The 18,781-nt window shown below is 38.1% G+C and overlaps 1 protein-coding gene across 1 annotated transcript in view; it reads right to left on the reverse strand.

Annotated features, from left to right (window-relative positions):
- Positions 1-18,781, reverse strand: part of WDR7 (WD repeat domain 7) — a 248,113-nt gene that overhangs the window by 36,782 nt on the left and 192,550 nt on the right. The window contains 1 exon segment of the mRNA XM_032213469.1: positions 10,249-10,348. Within this exon segment, the coding sequence (XP_032069360.1) occupies positions 10,249-10,348 (100 nt within the window).

Genomic DNA, 18,781 nt, shown 5'->3' on the forward strand with positions numbered 1-18,781 from the left:
AAACTACCTGCCTCTGCACTCTGTCTTCCTCTCTTACAAAGAAAGTTTTCATTTATAACCTTCACCCGTGTTCAAACCAAAATTTCAACTATAAACAGACTCATATTAACTAGTACATTTAATTGTTCATAACATAATACTATTTTGTTTGGTCAAAATTAATTACTCACGAGAAAGAATTATCTATTTTCTATATTTCCAATACTGTCTAAAAACAGGTTTCTTTTTTAATGCACAAGGTATCTGTTTTTATTCATGTGAAACATTAACAAATATGTTTCTCATGGCCACATTGTCGCTAATAAATTACTTTTCTCTGCTGTAATGCAGAGAATGTAATGCTGTAAATCTCACAATTTAAAAACACATTTAAGTGCCTATAGGAATATTTTGTTTTTAAAGAAGTACAAACGTTGGTTATTTATTCTAGTAACTCAAAGGTTTTAGTCCTTTATCAATTAACTTGGAATTAATTTAAACTGATATAATTCAATTTCTCCTTTTTTAAACTAAGAGATGGGAATAATGTCACCATCTCATTGGAAAGAACTGAGCGAAACAATTTTTTGCAATAGCATACAAATACATCTATTACGTATTTTAGAAAGATATCTGTACCAAACCACCTGCTCCTAAACTATTTCTAAAAATCGCTATGAATTAATCAAGTTTACAGAGTGAACATTGCAACTATGTTTACACACACACATCACACTGAATTAATTTTAAATAGCAACAACGATGAAGACTGTGATAGCTATTTTAATGAAAGACAAAGTGCATAACAATTCATTCAATGAAGCTAACATTTTTTTAAATGATTGCAGTGAGACATTGCTGAATCTCTCAGTTATGCTTACTCTCCTGTTCATTTTCAGTTGCACAATTCACCAATTCTTTAAAAATAACATTTTTGTTCTAAATTGTAGAAATCTGCTCAAGCCCTTCCCAATGCACAAAACCTTAAAAGCATATATGTAGGTCTCCTTCCAACATATAATAAATGTTATCCAGAAATACAGCAGTTGTATTAAAGCACCATCAGTTGCTTTCCAGAGCTGAGTAGCAATAAGATAGTATGTTTTATTATGAGTGTCATGGAGACGGTGTGAAAAATCAAGAGCCACAGGCAGTAAGCAGCAATGGGTCAATAATGTTCACAGAGACATTGTGTGGATAATCAACAACAAGGCTTTAGGTTCTCTATGCAAACAGCTGAAGGGCAAATCAATACAGCCATGGGAAGGACACTGCCTTGTTCTACTTCCCACAATACACTACCCACCACTATAAGAAAGAACCCTAAAAATGAAATGAATTCTAACTTCATCTACAGCAAGCACAAAGCAGTAGCAAAATAAAAATAGTTGCCATTAAAAGCACTGTACTGTATATAGTTGTTTTTAGAAGAAAAAGGAGGGAAAAAAGCCCTAAAGTACAGACCTTAAACAGACCTTAATAATGAGTGATGGCTGTAAGACACAAAATGGTTTGTACTCTGAATACTTATTGTGTGATACCAGTTTACCTCTTGAAAGCGTTATAAAGAGCTTCTCTTTTTTGTCAGCTGCATCTTTCTGCCTCGATTCCAACCAAGTAATCAGGATCATTTTAAGTCTTTGGAATTAAAGATTGAAATGTGCATTCAAAAATCAATTGTTTTTGTAATTATGTTGGTCATAACAACTTTACATTTGTGGACAAGTATGTACCGTATGCTACAAAACAAATGATTTAAATTATTGAGATATTGAAATGTATATTATTGTTGCCAGGAGCAATATTGTGTGTGTGTTTGTTTGTATGTGAAGCTAATTATTTCTTCAGTAAAATAACGTATTGGAAATAATGCTAATATGTTACATTTTAGAAAAAAGTTGGTTCTTTGTTCCCTCAAAGTATTAATCATCCAATGCAGCCTCTATGTTGCTACGTGGCCCCATCCTATTTAGAATTCAATTAAAGCATATAAAAAAAACAGCCTGTTCCATAAAATTTTGATTGAAAGTATTTATTTCATTTTCTCATTCAAACAAACAAAGATTGCTAACTACCTTGCTTCTTCATACACTTGAAATACTGCTGCTTTTTTGGGACCACTGTATTTGGCATATCATGAGAAAATCACAAACCAAAAGCAACGTGGCTAATTAAAAAAAATTGTCAGCTTACCACCTGATATGATTTTGAGGACCATATGAAAAATTAATATAGGTATCAATGATTTCCGCACCATAAGAGTATATGGAGAACTCTAAACGTTAACTAGAACTATGATTAATGCCCATGACCCCTCAGACTGTTTTTTTTAAAATTATGTCTTGTTCAATTATATTACTAAGTAAAACATAAACCAAAAATAGCCTTAATTCTTTCGGGCAAACATTTGCTTTGCTTTTGAAAAATCATTTTCAACAATTCTACTGCTTATATTTTTATGAGGTGCTACATTCTTATCAAGTGAAAGAAGAAATATATAGGTGTGGACATCCTATTTAATGGAAGCTTAGACTTCTCATTCTCTCATCCCAAAACACTCTCATCTCCTAAAACAAATACAAAAGATTCCATTATGAGAAGTAACAATTTGTGAACGTGAGATAAAGTTATAATCTAAAGTCACTCATATTTCTATAAATTATTGCTGCCTCTAATTTATTAGATTTCTACCAGGCATAATAAACCAACTCTTGAATCTCACTTTTCTTAGTTAAAGTAAAAGGAAACCAATACTTTCTGGTTTTTGATTTACCTTTGGAGTTTTGTAAGTGTCCATGTTGGACACTAGATTTAAATTGCAGAATTTAAAAATGATGGACTGGAATCAGCAGCAGACCCGGGAAAATAGATGATAGATGTTGGCCTCACCAATGGTCTGTGTGAGGATCCAGCCCTTTTCTTAGCGAAGATTCTGTGGACTGAAATCCAGTTGAATTGCCATGCTTGTATTCATTTCATACATACATTAAATAATAATAATAATACATCTTATGGTGTCCACAGAACAGGGCTCAGTGAAAGGAATCTGGACCATTTTGTTTCAACATCCACCTGATGCTATCAGTTTTTTCCCCCCAAAAAAGAAAAGAAATGGGTTACACTGAATAATTTTATAAGTTTTCAAATGATGCTTTCATTGGTGCTTGGCAATACTTAACAACTTTCTCTTTAAATATTACTTTGAACAATTTAACCAAGGGAAGAATGGGGAATCTCTTTTACAGAAATCAGCCTTTTTTTTAAAAAAGGCAAGAAAAATTACAACTCAATTGGCAACTTGCGCCATTGCTCGATGAGACAATTTTACAGAGGTGCATATTTTGAATGGAGGAAGGTGAAAATCTGTCATTCACTAAACCTAATTCATTCACTAAACAAGGGCCACAAGGAAGAAAAGGTGAACAACACCTCCCCCTACACACACACACCCACACCCACACCCACACCATTAAAGCAGGAAGAACTACAGTAGAGACTAAAACTGATAATGGTGTACATGGCAAGATCTTAAGCAGCTGGAGCAGATCAAAATATGCAGAAAGGCAATTCCAAGAAGTATAAGTGGTCATTTTAAAAGGAATAAATCAAGCTTCCACATCTGGAGTTACAAATTGGGTCAAACTGATCTGTGCTGCCAACTAACAACAAAGTGCTGAGCAAGCCATTAAGGAAAAGCTTTCCCAAGTGTGTCACACCATTCATTTCAACACGTAGCATTGATTCATTGTCGGCTCAGGTTGGGAGTATGGGGACACTGAAGGAGGTCACGTCTGCACAATTTTTTTTAAAAGTGTCATATATGATGTGTCCAGTGCATTCAATTTATTTGACACACAAATCTTTCACCTGGCTTGGCTTTTTCAGCATCAGTGGGCATCCAGGCAGAACTAGGAGGGGATACAGACTGTATGCAGACTGTATGAACTGACATGGTTGTTGCTGGACAATAGAAGTAAGATGGGGCTATTGTGCTTATGGCCTCCTTTAAAGGATTGTTATTGGCATCTTGGTCACCGGAGAACACGTCCTTGATTGTATAGTCCTTATATTCATACGACATAAAAGGTCCATATAGGCTTCTACGACATCATATTCTCATTTTGTAAGTCTCTATTCTAAATCAGAAGCAGTGTGTGGTACTTGTAATGTTGGGTTCGGCGAATTAATTTTTTCCTTTCAGAGCGGTACTGCATATTTTCTAAAGGAACAGGTCAAAAAGTTAAATGACTGTGACAATCGCCATTTTACCAATTATGAATGAGAAAAGAAAATGAGTAAGGTTTTTTAAATTAACATTTCCAGCATCAATGACATAAAAATAAAGGAATTTAGGTTACAAAAAGGGTTCAAAATGAAATGGAATCATCCTGGATGAAGTTTAGGACAGGAATTCATTATATAAAATCCAGTAAGGCAGTATTCAGGTTTTCCTCCATAAATGTGTCTTTTCCATTATTAAAATTCCATTAGTTTACAGTCACTATGGTATTTGATTGTAGCATATTTCTAAATTATCTTTAACATTTGTTCTATTGTTACCGGTTTTAAATTTTGTTTGCAATATTAAAGGTTCAGTAGAGCAAAGAAAATGTGATACAAAATGAATACAATTATTGTTACTGCTTCTACCGCAACCACTAATACTACTTAACAATACGTTTAATAAATCCTTGATAATCGATCATTATGGATGGCTTCCGTGACTATTGATTGTTCAAGGTTTTCAAACAAGTTGTTTGAAATGTGAGATATTTTTTTCTCTTTGTGCTAAGCCTACTTACTCATTATACAATATCTAGCCTCTTTTTCTAATTAACAACTTCAAACACTAAGGGTAGTATTTATAGCCACATTCAGATAAGTTACTCATTTTTTAGACTCAACAGTTTGCCTGTGAAATGGCATTTGGTTAAAACAAACAAACAAAAAAGGCTAAAATAGATGGATGTATATTTTGGGACTCTAACCTCACTTTTGCCTTGTATTCTGTTGAAAAGTTATTTATCTGTGATTGGACCTCTACTGCTTTAGAAGTCAAATCAATCTTATTCTTCCACGGTGAGCTTCCTCAAAATTCAAATACAACCACTGAACTTAGAGAAATGTGCAGTTTAATTTTCTAACTCTTGATTTTTTTCTTGATTCTGATCCTTTTCACTTTCATTTAAAATTTATCAGGCTGGCCTGTTCAAACCGAATATACCCATTTGTGAATGTAATTGCCCGCATATTCCAGGAGCACACTTAAAACCCCCAGTAGTTTTCCAATAATTGCAATTAAACAAAATGTATAAAGGTAAACGTTTCCCTGGCACATATGTGGTAGTTGTTTCTGGCTCTAGGAGGCAATGCTCATCTCCGTTTCAAAGCCAAAGAGCCAGCACTGTCCGAAGATGTCTCCATGGTCATGTGGCCGGCATGACTAAATGGCAAGGGCGCATGGAACGCTGTTACCTTCCCACAAAGGTGGTTCCTATTTTTTCTAATTATATTTTTACATGCTTTCGAACTGCTAGTTTTGCAGAAGCTGGGATAAGTAATGGGAGTTCATTCTGTTATGTGGCACTAGGGATTCGAACCACCAAACTGCTGACCTTCTTATCGACAAGCTCAGCATCAGCCACTACATCCCAAAATGCATAGTAGTTTCCTATAGGTTCTAATTCATAATAAAAATACTGTATCTTCTTCCTTCCTTTAATCCTTGAAATTTCTTCAGGAATATCTCCTCTCTTCTTTGTGTGGTATATTTTCTGTTCCTGCTACTAAAACCCATCATTGTAATTTGTTTCCCCGCTTCATTATAACTGTAATATCCTTTCAGTTTCTCATTCCGTGAGCAGCAATTCCTTACTTCCACATTTGCTTGCTCTATCACTGTCACTCATGACATCTGCAGCACGAGTGCTCAGGATAAACCTTTTGTTGGCATCGCTAAAATGACCTCTTGGATCCTGGTTCATGTGGAAATTAATATTTTTATAGATTTGCCAACATTCATATGTGGTGTCCTCTTCCAATTTTTTGTGTTTTTCAAAACATTCATAAAAAGCAAAAAAAAAGCCCCCTATTAAAACAATAAATAACTTTGTAAATGTATAAATAATTTATAAATAAATGTATAAAGTAAGAAAGAACATTAAAGAACATTATGAAGAACATAAACAGTAAATGTATAAATATCAAATGCCTTAGAGAAGATTTAACCTTGAGGGTCAAGCATATCCAAAGAAGAGGATTGAACCTCTAGGTTGCAGTCCCTGACATTTAAGAGTGGGTACTCAGAGCAAAACGTTAAGTATAGAGTCTATAAGAAGAAGAAAGCAACAAGGATGCAAGGAGCAAAATATTTCATGGGTGATCACCAGCATCTTGAATGAGACTCTTTGTAGTCTTGCAGTCAGCAAGCCAGCCATTACATTTTGGGCTGGCAATAGGCTCTGACTTGCTTTCAAAGAAGCTTCATATACATCCTACTCAGTTTCTATGGAGGTTCTCAATCATCCAGGTTATGAGAAGCAAAATGTTTTCAAGAAAACAAACCAAGTTGGGTTTTAGAAAAACACCTTTGAGACATCAAACAGAGTTATGCAACTGAGAGATGACAGGGTTTTCTGGTTTAACAATGGGTGCCATTGGCAAAGCAGCTAAAACTGGACAAAGGCTTTTCTGGTCATGAATTAAATTTGCTGTTTTAGCAGGAGCCATCTTTCTAGCAGAATTGCCAGAATGGCACCACCACTTTTATGGGAAACTAGCCGATAACCCGGCGTTTCCCGGGTATTTATTTGTAGGGGGAAAATGTCCGGACCAAATGTAATTTCTAATGTTGGATTTTCCTCCTTACCAGAGGGAGCCTCCTTGTGGAGTACTGTGAAGCCATTACCATGTCAACTCCACTGCGCTGTACAGTAGAAGCCATTTTACGACAGTACAGTAGAAGCCATTTTAAGGCACACCAGGCTGTATCTTAACAGAACACACACCCCAAGGGGTTTTAGGGGTGTCTTACCCCCACATAATTTGTTTCCAAAGAATAAGTCATCTGTGTACCAAGTTTGGTTGAAATTGCTCAAGTCGTTCCAGAGTTATGCTGGAACACACACACGCACAGACATTTTTATATATGTATATAGAAGAAGATGAGTAACACATCAAGAGTTATAGATGGAACATCCATCCAGAACACTTTTGAATCAATTCTATCTTGCTGGAATTCACTTACACTCTGTTTCTCCCAAAAATGCATCATGTCTCTCACAACCTTAGGCATACACCTTCAGGCATGAATATACATATGACAAACTTTCATGCAGAGGTGCATGTTCAACACATGAATGACAGCAATAACACATTCAAGCTTTTGGATCAAACATTATTAGGAAACTTCAGCTATGGAGTTTTATGTTAGCAATAATTTTCTATTAGGATCAAATAAAAACCTCTCCCCTGAATTCTTCCATTAAACGGAGCATAAAATCAAAATCTTCACTGATGAACAAATTTACAAATATTTTCTGTTATTTGTTGGTTCACGGAAGGCATCTTTTTTGAATGGGGGCCCCTGCCATACCAGACTACTGCATTGTTAATGCCTTTTCGTCATATTTCCACTTTTCTATTTTATCATTGAGATTCTATGTGATTTCTTGTCCCCTTTATTCATTCATTAAAGTAAGAACTTGGTAAACTTAGTATTTTTTTAATCATTTTTTAAAAATAGACAAAGAGCTGCTTTTATTATAGGCCTTAGTTTACTGCACTCACCACCTCATATTATGTTGGTGGTAATAAAAAGTTTATATAATTAATGCCCCATGCTTATTCTGTCCAGTAATATACATAAGATAAAGGTTCCCCTCGCACATATGTGCTAGTCGTTCCCAACTCTAGGGGGCGGTGCTCATCTCCATTTCAAAGCTGAAAAGCCAGCGCTGTCCGAAGAAGTCTCCTTGGTAACGTGGCACACCAAAGGTGCACAGAACGCTGTTACCTTCCCACCAAAGGTGGTCCCTATTTTTCTACTTGCATTTTTACATGTTTTCGAACTCTAGATTGGCAGAAGCTTGGACAAATAATGGGAGCTCACTCCCTTATGTGGCGCTAGGGATTCGAACCGCCAAACTACCGACGTTTCTGATCAACAAGCTTAGCGTCTTAGCCACTGAACCACCACGTCCCAAATATATATAAGACATATCTAAAGAAACAAGGAACTCAGCAGTGCTTAGAAATAACTATCTACACTGAAGTTTGCTTGAAAAAAGGGGTATTTTTCTTTGCAACGTATTCCTGTCACTGGAGAATCATCAACCACATCAAACCGAATTGTTCTCATGAATAGCATAGCCACATCTTGGTTTGGTTGAACTAATTTAACAACAGATGCCATGAGAAACAAAATGTTGGTATTTTTAAACTAGCTGCTGTTAATCCACAGGATTCACACCAGAAGACTGTTGGGAGAGGAGACAATCAAGCATGTCCATTAAACAAAAGGCAAAGCAAGGCGGAAAGAAGATTTTCTTGCTAGATTCAGCTTTTTTTTTTTCATTTAGGTAAGTAAGAATACACCTTTAAGCCTTTGCTACCCATTTTTAACTTTAGATAAATTTTGAAATGTATTATGTGGAGCCATATTTCCTAACGCTGGTAGTCAAAGCAGAATTCTATATGTCTACCCTGTGGATACATTAGCAAATAAATTATTAAAGAGAGAGAGAGAACAAACGCAGAATCAAAACTGAGAACCAATGAAGAATTAAAAACATTTGTTTTTTTGTTGGTAAGGAGAACAAAGCACAGAAAACAAAAGATGTACAAAATGTGAATGGAAAAATTCCTATGAAAATACATTACCTTACATTACCCATTACCAATACCTTACTATATTACATGGTGTTCAACATCCCTTTGAACACCAGTAATATTATGCACATTTTGACAAACAGGAATTGAAACTGCACCAATGAAATTATATGATCTTTCAGTAAGAGACTAGCGTTTGTTGTTTAATTTAGGAGTAAGGAAACTACTAATATTTAGGAGTAAGGAAACTACCAATATTAGCACTTGACAAATTAATAACTAAGATGAATGTTTGCTATATCTGAATATGAAACTGTATTTCAATATTTTACCCACCCATCAATTGCATTTCTGTAACGAAATTATACGATTTAAGAGACATAATTAGTTAAACTGTGAATACACTTCTCTAGGCTGTCCAGAATTGCTTTTTTTTTTTAAAAAAAAATACTATGTTTCTTTGAAGATCAGAGATCCTTATTCTAAAACAAGTGGAGCATTCGTTCAATTCATTAGTTAATTTCAGAAATTAGCAAAAAAAAATGTATTGAAGATTAAACCTGTAGTTTTAAACAAAGCTGACTGCGGTTATGTACCATGCACCAAATATAATTAATAATTAGGCATTATTAATCATTGCAGCTGCAAGAGTCCAAACTTGGTTTAGTTAGATACAGACGTGTGAGGATTAAAATGCCTAGAAAACACTGGGAAAAATAAGCCCCAGGACTTTCTTGAATCATGGTTCCTGGCAATGTGATAATGTCAGCACATGTCTCATAAGATTAGGTACCTTTTCTGTTTCTGCATTTGTGGAAAGCCCTAGAGAGTTTTGACCCAATTAACAATCTTTATAGCCCATTTTCAAATATGATTACTCAGAGGTTTTAGTAAACGTTTTTGTGACTGCACCTCATTTGACTTACTTTGGTGACAACTATCACTGATCTCTTTAGTGACTCTCAATGTTGAGAATGGAATTTGTATGTGTGTGTATATATATACACACACACACATACATACATTATATTATTTATCAGCACAAATGCAACATATATATATATATATATATATATATATATATATATATATATATATATATATATATATATATATATATATATATATATATATATATATATGGCAGATATGCAATACAAAAACTGATGTAGGGAAAACCAAGGCACTGTGTGAGAAGTTTGTGGTGTATGTGTGTGTGTTGGACAGCTATTATTAACCCATCTGTGCTCACCATTCAGTTACAGCAAACAAAAACTGTGAGACTGTATATATACATCGAGTCCTTCATTAAACTATTGATTCCCCTTAGCATTATCCATAACGTTCCAGCGACTCAGCATGTCAACTGGTGCAGAGCGAGTCTCTTTCCTTTCAATACTTCTGCAGTTTACAGGGAGAGGATCACTGTAATTTATTTACCTGACATTTTCCAGTCCGGATGTCATAGAGGGCCACTGAACCATGGCGAGATCCAACTGCTATTCGATGATTCCGCTCGTAGTAGCTGACCATGTAGAACCTGAATTGGACATCAGAACAAGGAAAAAGTCAGATCTGATTGGACTGTGGGCAAGATACAAAATGGCGGGGTTGAAGTCTGTTGTTGTTATTGTGTTTTATCACGTTTGGGTAGATCAAGGCAGTTCTAAAACCAAGCTTTTATTTTACAATGCATCACACACAGCCATGGTGCCGCTTTCCCCTTTGGGCCTCAGCTTTGCCCCCAAAAAATCTTCAGCTTCTTGACAACAACTCAAAACACCTTAACATGGTGTTTGAGTGCCTACCAAGCTCCTATCAAGAAGCTGAACAGATGTTTGGCAAAGCTGAGTCCCAAAGGACTTTTGGAGAAGGGGGCTCCATCGCTGGGTGTGATGCGCTGTAAAATCAAAAGTTGGTTTTAGAATAAATTATCCCGAAACCCAAATAAATTATTCTGAAAAACAGATGAGCTTCTTTGATCTTCCCTGCATTAAACACAGCATGACCAACCACCATTCTAAAATTTTGAAAGACTCATGTTCTAGATTTTATCCATGTATATTTGCACCTAGGTTCTCAAATGATTTTCTTGATTTATTTGTGAGATAATTTTGCAGTTTTCTTTTGGCACATAGGCCATGCAAGAGGGCCAACAGTAAAACAAAAAAATAGTTAAATTGGTAACAAAAGAATTAAAAATCACACCCATCTCTCTAATTTAAATCGTCCTTTTATTCAGTTGTTTTCTTGCCTAGGCAAAGACTGCTAGTTCTTTGCATGATTTATGTACGTGCCATTTATTTTCTTGCCTTTATCATGTACTTGTACTTTTCATTATAGTAGAGAGCAGTTTCAGCAAGAAAATCTGCTCTCTTTCCTCCATTTTTCCAAGAGAAAATCTTTCTTGTCCCTTTCCTTTCCCCCCTACGTAACTCCACACTTTCAAGAAAATATAGCAGCTCTCCTAACCGGTCTACCTCCGATTTCTACGACAGCCTCCTCATATAAATTCAGATTAGTCCTTCCTTTAATCTTTTATTCATTCAGTGCTATATACGGCCAGATGACTGCAAGGAACATAAACCCTTTCACCCTCCGCCATTCAGTCAGAAATGAAGAAGCTTCTTGGATGAGAAGTAAAATGTCTTCAAGGAAAAACAAAGTCCAGTTGCCTTTTGAAAAAGCACCTTGACTTGGACTGAGACTCTCCATAGACCTGTGATGGCGAACCTATGGCACGCCTGCCACAGGTGGCACACGGAGCCATATTTGCTGGCACGGCAGCCCTCAGCTCGGCTAATTTTCAGCCTTCCGGAGGGCCGGAGGAGGTCATTTCCGCTCTCCCCAGGCTTCAGGAAAGCCTCTGGAGCTTGGGGAGGGTGAAAAACAGGTCCAATGGGCAAACCAGAAATTCGGAAATGAACATTGGGCCATTTTTCACCTTCCCCAGGCTTTGGAGCTTTTCCTGAAGTCTAGTGAGGGTGAAAACAGCCCTCCCTAGCAAAAGCCTCTAAAGCCTGGGGAGGGTAAAAATTCCCCACCCCCCCTAATGGGGGTCGCTCACGCATGTGCAGTCGGGGGTCGCTCGCTCAAGTGCAGGTGAGTGGGCACGCACGCATGCACACACACAGATTTGGCACACCTTTAGAAAAAAGGTTAGCCATCACTGCCATAGACCTTCAGTGTTATATACTGCTTAGCTAGTACTCTACTCCATAGATAACTTATATGTCGATTTTCAATTGAATATCCAGGCTGGTATTCCACTTCCTTTCTCCAACACATGTTTGCTTGGTGAGCTGAAGCATCCTTGCTCTCTTCTCTCACCTATTGTAGGCTGATCTGTTCATCCCTGAAGCACCAAGCATGAGGCAACAGCCCAGCCAACCCCACAGTCAATGAGTCTACGAAGTAGCACTTTGGGACTGCGACTTTGCAAGCCCACCATGGCCCACATGAGTTCTCAAGCGTGCTACAGAGATAAAGGCAGGTAGTCCTCAACTAACCACCACAATTCGGCCCAGAATTTCTGTTGCTAAGTCAGGCATCTGTCAAGTGAGTTTTGACCCATTTTATGACCTTTCTTGCCACGGGTGTTAAGTGAGTCACCACACTTGTTAAATTAGTAACACGGTTGTTAAGCCAATCTGATTTCTCCATTGACTTGGCTTGTCAGAAGGTCGCCAAAGGGGATCACATGATCCTGCAACCGTCATAAATACAAGTCAAGCATCTGAATTTTGATTCCGTGACCAAGAGATGCTGTAAGAGTTGTAAATGTGAAAAATGGTCAGAAAGTCACACTTTTCAGGGATGTAACGTCGAAAGGTCACTAAACAAACTGTTGCAAGTTGAGGACTACCTGTATTTTGGATCAGGATTGTTGGGACTTAGATCAGAGGTGGGTTCCAGATCCCGTCGCAACTGGTACGCTGCGACGGGGCTGGGCGCCCACCACGTGCGCGTACGCTGTGCATGCATGCGCACCACCACCCTGTGATGCTCCAGCTGCTCGGTGAAGCATTGCTCAGGCACCGTACGCTGCGTGCACATGCGCAAATGGTCTGGTAGGGTCAAATACTGGTAAGGAGAGTGGGTGGGCGGGTTCTCTGCAGCACCGTACTGGAACAGTACCTGCTGCTCCCACCAGGCACCGTACCTGGGGGGGGGGGGGTACCAGCCGTAACCCGCCACTGACTTAGATTCTAATCTGTCTTTTTAGTCAGGGAAGTCCAGAGGGTGATTCTGGGCCTGGCAACTTCTGTCAGCCGATCCTCTGTACTGTGGCAGAGAAGAGGAAAAGAAATGATACGTGTGCCTCCTTGAGGTCGTTGAGGAAAGGGTGATATAAATCTAACTAACCAACCAGTAATTACATTAAATAAAATTACTGCTACAGTGAAGCTGACATTGTGCATTAATCAACGTATCAGTACCGTTACACGGAGACAGCTTTCAAATTAATGACATTAAATATGGTACATTTTCTGTGAATTTCTGCACAAACATTTTTATTGTTAATATAGTTACAGGAGGAAAACTGTCATGTAATACAATTTAAGAGGCAATTGAAAGCTTTTGACCTTCCCTTGTAGAGAAGAAAAGGATCTTCTTTAATTTGAAAACTGAGAGGGATTTCAAATAGGTCAACCATTAAGGATTACGATATTGGGCCAAATGGAAATCTTGGAACATGGACATAGGAGAAGTATTGTGCAGCAAATGGGCTAGATGAAGCCATACAGAGAAGCAATAAAGATGGGGTAATATTTTTCCTCTATTGGATAGTACTAGATCTTCAATATACCATGTTTCCCCGAAAATAAGATAGGGTCTTATTTTCTTTTGACCCCCAAAATAAGTGCTTGTCTTTATTTTTGGGGAGGTTTTATTATTTTTGACGTGCAGGAGGCAGCAAACGTGGTCCCCTCATGGCTGCTGCTGTGTTGCAATATTTTTGGGGAGGTCCTATTTTTGGAGAGGGCTTTAGCACATGTGCTCTAAAGCCCAATTGGGCTTATTACCGGGAGAGGTCTTATTTTCCGAGGTGGCGCAGTGGTTAAATGCAGCACTGCAGGCTACTTCAGCTGACTGCAGTTCTGCTGTTCAAATCTCACCGGCTCAGGGTTGACTCAGCCTTCCATCCTTCCGAGGTGGGTAAAATGAGGACCCGGATTGTTGGGGGCAATATGCTGATGTTGTAAACCACTTAGAGAGAGCTGAAAGCCCTATGAAGTGGTATATAAGTCTAATTGCTAATTGCTATTTCAGGGAATCAGGGTAGTACCTGAATATATCTGGTTTAACCATCTGCTAGAGTTACAGTTGGATGGATATCACTTATTCAGGAAAAACTACTCCCATTTATTGGGTTCTTATCCTTCTCGCAAAAAAAAAAAAAAAAGAGAAATGTTCAGTCTCATTAACTCTAATGAATGAATAACACCCCTTAAAAACATTCTCTAAGATCTGAAGAATGCTAAAAGTATCAGTTATCAATCAACCTCTTTTATACATTATGAGCGCATGATAAAGATCATTTGAATTTATTTCGGATTGATTTTGACAAAGTTTAGTCTAGGCAAGAGGCTGGAAAATGGCAGACCATGAGTTCTAGTCCTGCTTTTGCCATGAAAGCCAGCTGGATGACCTTGGGACCAGTCTCTCTTTCTGCCCAGCTCACCTCACATGGTTGCTGCTGTTGTGGAAAAACAGGAAGAGGAATGTGTGTTGGATATTCTCACTGCCTTCAGTTATTTGTATGTATGTCCATACACATGCATAAATAATAAACAAACAAATAAATAAATAACATTTTTACTCAGATTTTGGTGCTGAAATATCCAAGCCCCCTCACAACCCAATGTGAACTTTTTTTTTTTCAGGGTTAATCTGTTGAGGATTCTATTGTAGGAGTACAACTGAAGCAGTGGTGGGTTTCAATTTACTTCACTACCAGTTCGCTCATGCGTGTGTGCTCGTGCAACGCTTCTGCGCATGCACAGAAGCATCTGGGCGGATGGGTGGAGCCTCCTGCCCCCTTCACTACCAGTTCGCACAATTCGGGATGAACTGGCAGAAACCCACCTCTGAACTGAAGCAAGCAGGATATGGCCAGATCCAAAAATGAAAATCCTTGTTTCTTCTTTAATATCTTTTTATTTCCCCCCTCTCTAATAAATGGATGTTTAGAACAGGTCTAGATGCTCTTACAATATTTCTCAAATGTCAAGTTGTCCTTGCATGGCAAGACTACATGAAATTAGCCCATGGGCTACAAAATAATACTCTTGATCAAGTTAACCTCACTATCTATAATATTATCACAAAGCAGTTATCAGTCTAAGTAATAGATGGTGTTAAAAACTGCCTTAGAAATACCTTGATGCATTTGTGATATTACAAACGATCCAATTTGTGCCCTCAAAGGATCTACAAACTATTTTGAAATTACGATGCATTCATAATATAAGATTTTCAAAAAGAAAATGAAATATGGATATTATGGAAAACTCCATAACATATTAAGACTGCTCCTAAAATATACTGAGTTTGATTCAGCTCATTTTGTAGCATAATCATAAAATACTCTTCGGCACTAAAGTGGTGGGCTTAATAATTAAAACTTCTGCTTCATTCTGCTGTATCCAAATTTCTGAAATTCTGAATCGAGAGGTTGTAAAATCATTTTTTTAAAAAGAAACATAAATGACATCCTCATCATGTGCCACTCACAAAATTTTAAAAAGGGGATAAAAGACTATTAGCAATTACTTAGGACTGAATAATATACTTATCCTCAATATAACACCAATTTTCCATTCTAAATTTAGTGGCGCACCAATAAGGATGTCTAGACATCTTTATTTACAAATAAAGAAATTCAGACCAGCATTCTTGTTTATATCCTTTTCTGAATTCTTTCTTTACACATTCTCAATTTTTGCAATTTGTCTTCTGAACCATGAGAATTTCTTCTCTCTCTCCAGGATTGTTTTCAGTGTACTGCCAATATTGGTGGGACTGTGTTTTTCTCCTATGTAGATCCTTGTTTAGGATATTGTTTTCTGCTTGACCATCTCATGTTAATCTCTGCTTATTTGGGTGTAGGCTTTTGGAGAGGATGTATTTTTTTTTGTTTCCTTCCTAGTGTTTTTACTGTCTCTTTAGACTGATGTGTAAATGTGATCTACCTCTATGTGTCTGTTAATGGCCGATTTGTCTGAATGCCAAGCTTCCAAGAATTCCCTGGTGTTTTTGGATTTAGCTTGGTTTAGGATACTCACAGTTTCCTTATTGAAACTATGGTTGAGTCTGTCCATGTGTTGTAACATTAAGGAGTTTTCATCATGTCTTCTGACTGCAAGTTGGTCTCCATGCATGTGTTCTGCTAGTCTTCGGCTGTCTGTTGTACATAATGGCTGTCATAGTTCTTAGAATTTATGTGTAGATCAGTGTTTCTCAACCTTGGCGACTTTAAGTCCTGTGGACTTCCATAGGACTTAAAGTCATCAAGGTTGAGAAACACGGGTGTGGATTACTCCTGTTTTTACTTCTTGGGCTGATGGTCTTTTAATTTACTTAAGATGTTTTGGAGGGCTTTAGTTGGCTTGTGTGCTGCAGTGATGCCAAGTAGTTGCAAATGTCTGTTGTTTCTGAGATGTTTCTGGTGTAAGTTAGTGATATATTTTTCATAGTTTGTGGTGGTTGTACTTTAGTGGGTTTAGTGGTCAGACACATTTTGAAAAAGTTGGGTTGCCCAGGTTCGCCTGGTGCACCAGTTGCGTCCCTACCTGAACCGGGAGGCTCTCACAACAGTCACTCGTGCCCTTGTGACCTCTAGGCTGGAATACTGCAATGTGCTCTACATGGGGCTGCCCTTGAAGAGTATTCGGCAACTTCAGCTGGTCCAGAATGCAGCCGCGCAAGCGATCGTGGGTGCACCTCGTTTCACCCACGTAACACCTATCCTCCGCAAGCTGCACTGGCTGCCTGTTGATCTCCGGGTGCGCTTCAAGGTGCTAGTTGTCACCTACAAAGCCCTTCATGGTATTGGATCTGGGTACTTGAGAAACCACCTGCTGCCAATTACCTCCACTAGGCCAATAAGATCCCATAGATTAGGCCTCCTCCGAATTCCATCAGCCGGTCAATGTCGACTGGCAACTACCCGGAGGAGAGCCTTCTCGGTGGCTGCTCCGACCCTCTGGAACGAACTCCCCGTGGAGATTCGTACCCTCACCACCCTCCAGACCTTCCACGTAGCCCTTAAAACCTGGCTGTCCCGACAGGCCTGGGGCTAAAGACTTCAACCCCACCCGAATAGTATGACTGTTGCACTTTTTAACGATGTATTGTCTTCATGTATGTAACTTGTTTTGTCCTTCCCTCCCCCTGAATTGTGAGCCGCCTTGAGTCCCCTCAGGGAAAAGGGCGGCATACAAATAAAGTAAATCCAAATCCAAGGGTGGATGTTCATTTTTTGGGGGAACATATTATATAGGCAGTCTGTTTCCTTTTTGCTGATGTTCTGAGATGGTGCAGTGCATTTGAATATTGATTTGAATATTTTTAGTATTGGGTGGTGTTTTTTGGGATGTAATTTTTTTTGGCTTTTGTATGAATTTTGTTCTGTTCATGCTAACGGTGGTTCAGCCTTTGTCTGCTAAAAGGATGGTGGTGGTTTGGTCCCTCTCTAGGTTTTTGCTCTACTTTAAGTTGGTTCTGATTCTGTTTCCTGGGTCTGTGGTAAGACTGTCCGTCTTATGTTTTCTTGGGTCTTGATTTTGCTAAATGATCCTGCTGAATTAAGGCTCATATAATTCCTAGAAGCCTCCACTATCTTTTAACATTTTCAAAATGTCAACAACTACATTACCCTATGCCTAACCCAATTATTGCTGCTATTATTTCAGTGTTTCAGCTTGTAGGATTTCCGTCTGGCATTTTAATGAGCGCCCACAATTGAGTGCAATATTAAGCAGCAGAAGATAAGGCCTCACCGATACGCAAACTATGATCCATGCAAAATGGCTCAAGAAAGCCAAAAGGCATAGAAAGGTTTCTAAACTGGCCGACTGCAAATATGTTCTCATAATCTATAGGCTGCTATGGTGACTATGAGATTTGTATAACATATAACATAACTATTTGTTTTTACATAACTTGTGTAGCAGCCTTATTATCTGTTTACTTATTTTGAATCTGTGAACAGCTAAATAGAAAATGTTAAGTATGCATTCATATTCGCATAGAGCTGTGGTGGCGCAGTGGTTAGAGTGCAGTACTGCAGGCTACTCCGAGGTGGGTAAAATGTGGACCCAGATTGTTGGGGGCAATATGCTGATTCTGTAAACTGCCTGGAGAGGGCTGTAAAGCACTGTGAAGCGGTATATAAGTCTAAGTGCTATTGCTATATTCACAGAACATTATTCTGTTTAATTTAACTGCACACAGGGGTTATGTCAGCTTCTGTTGATTCAGTGATTCATTGAAATGTACTGCTTGACCAGGGATGCGTAACCTTTGCACAAATGTGGGATCTTGGAAGGGAGATAAGATGAAGAAGTATGGCAGCTTGAAGTTCTGAGTCCCACATTCTTTGATTATTTGTTGGCAATGTTGGAAAGCAAAATTTTGGAAAATGATTCCTAACAGAACAAACCAAATGTTAAAAGTTGAACTATCATTTCAACGTGAAATATTTGTATTAAATTTAAATAGGGAGACTGTATGTTCTGTCCTGCCTTAGGCATAAAGCCAACTGGATAACTCTGTGCCAGCTGCTTTCTCTCAGCCCTAGAAGGAAGGCAAAGGCAAACAAGTGATGGAAATGTTGCCAAGAAAACTGCAGTAACTAGCCTAAGCAGTAGCCAGGAGTCAATAATGATACAAAGGCACAAAAAATAAAACAAATAAAACCCTTAAAGTATACTGAATAAGCTTTCTGCATCCTAACTACTGCAAGGAA

The sequence above is a fragment of the Thamnophis elegans genome, chromosome 3 (genome assembly GCF_009769535.1).
Source record: "Thamnophis elegans isolate rThaEle1 chromosome 3, rThaEle1.pri, whole genome shotgun sequence".
Lineage (NCBI taxonomy): Eukaryota > Metazoa > Chordata > Lepidosauria > Squamata > Colubridae > Thamnophis > Thamnophis elegans.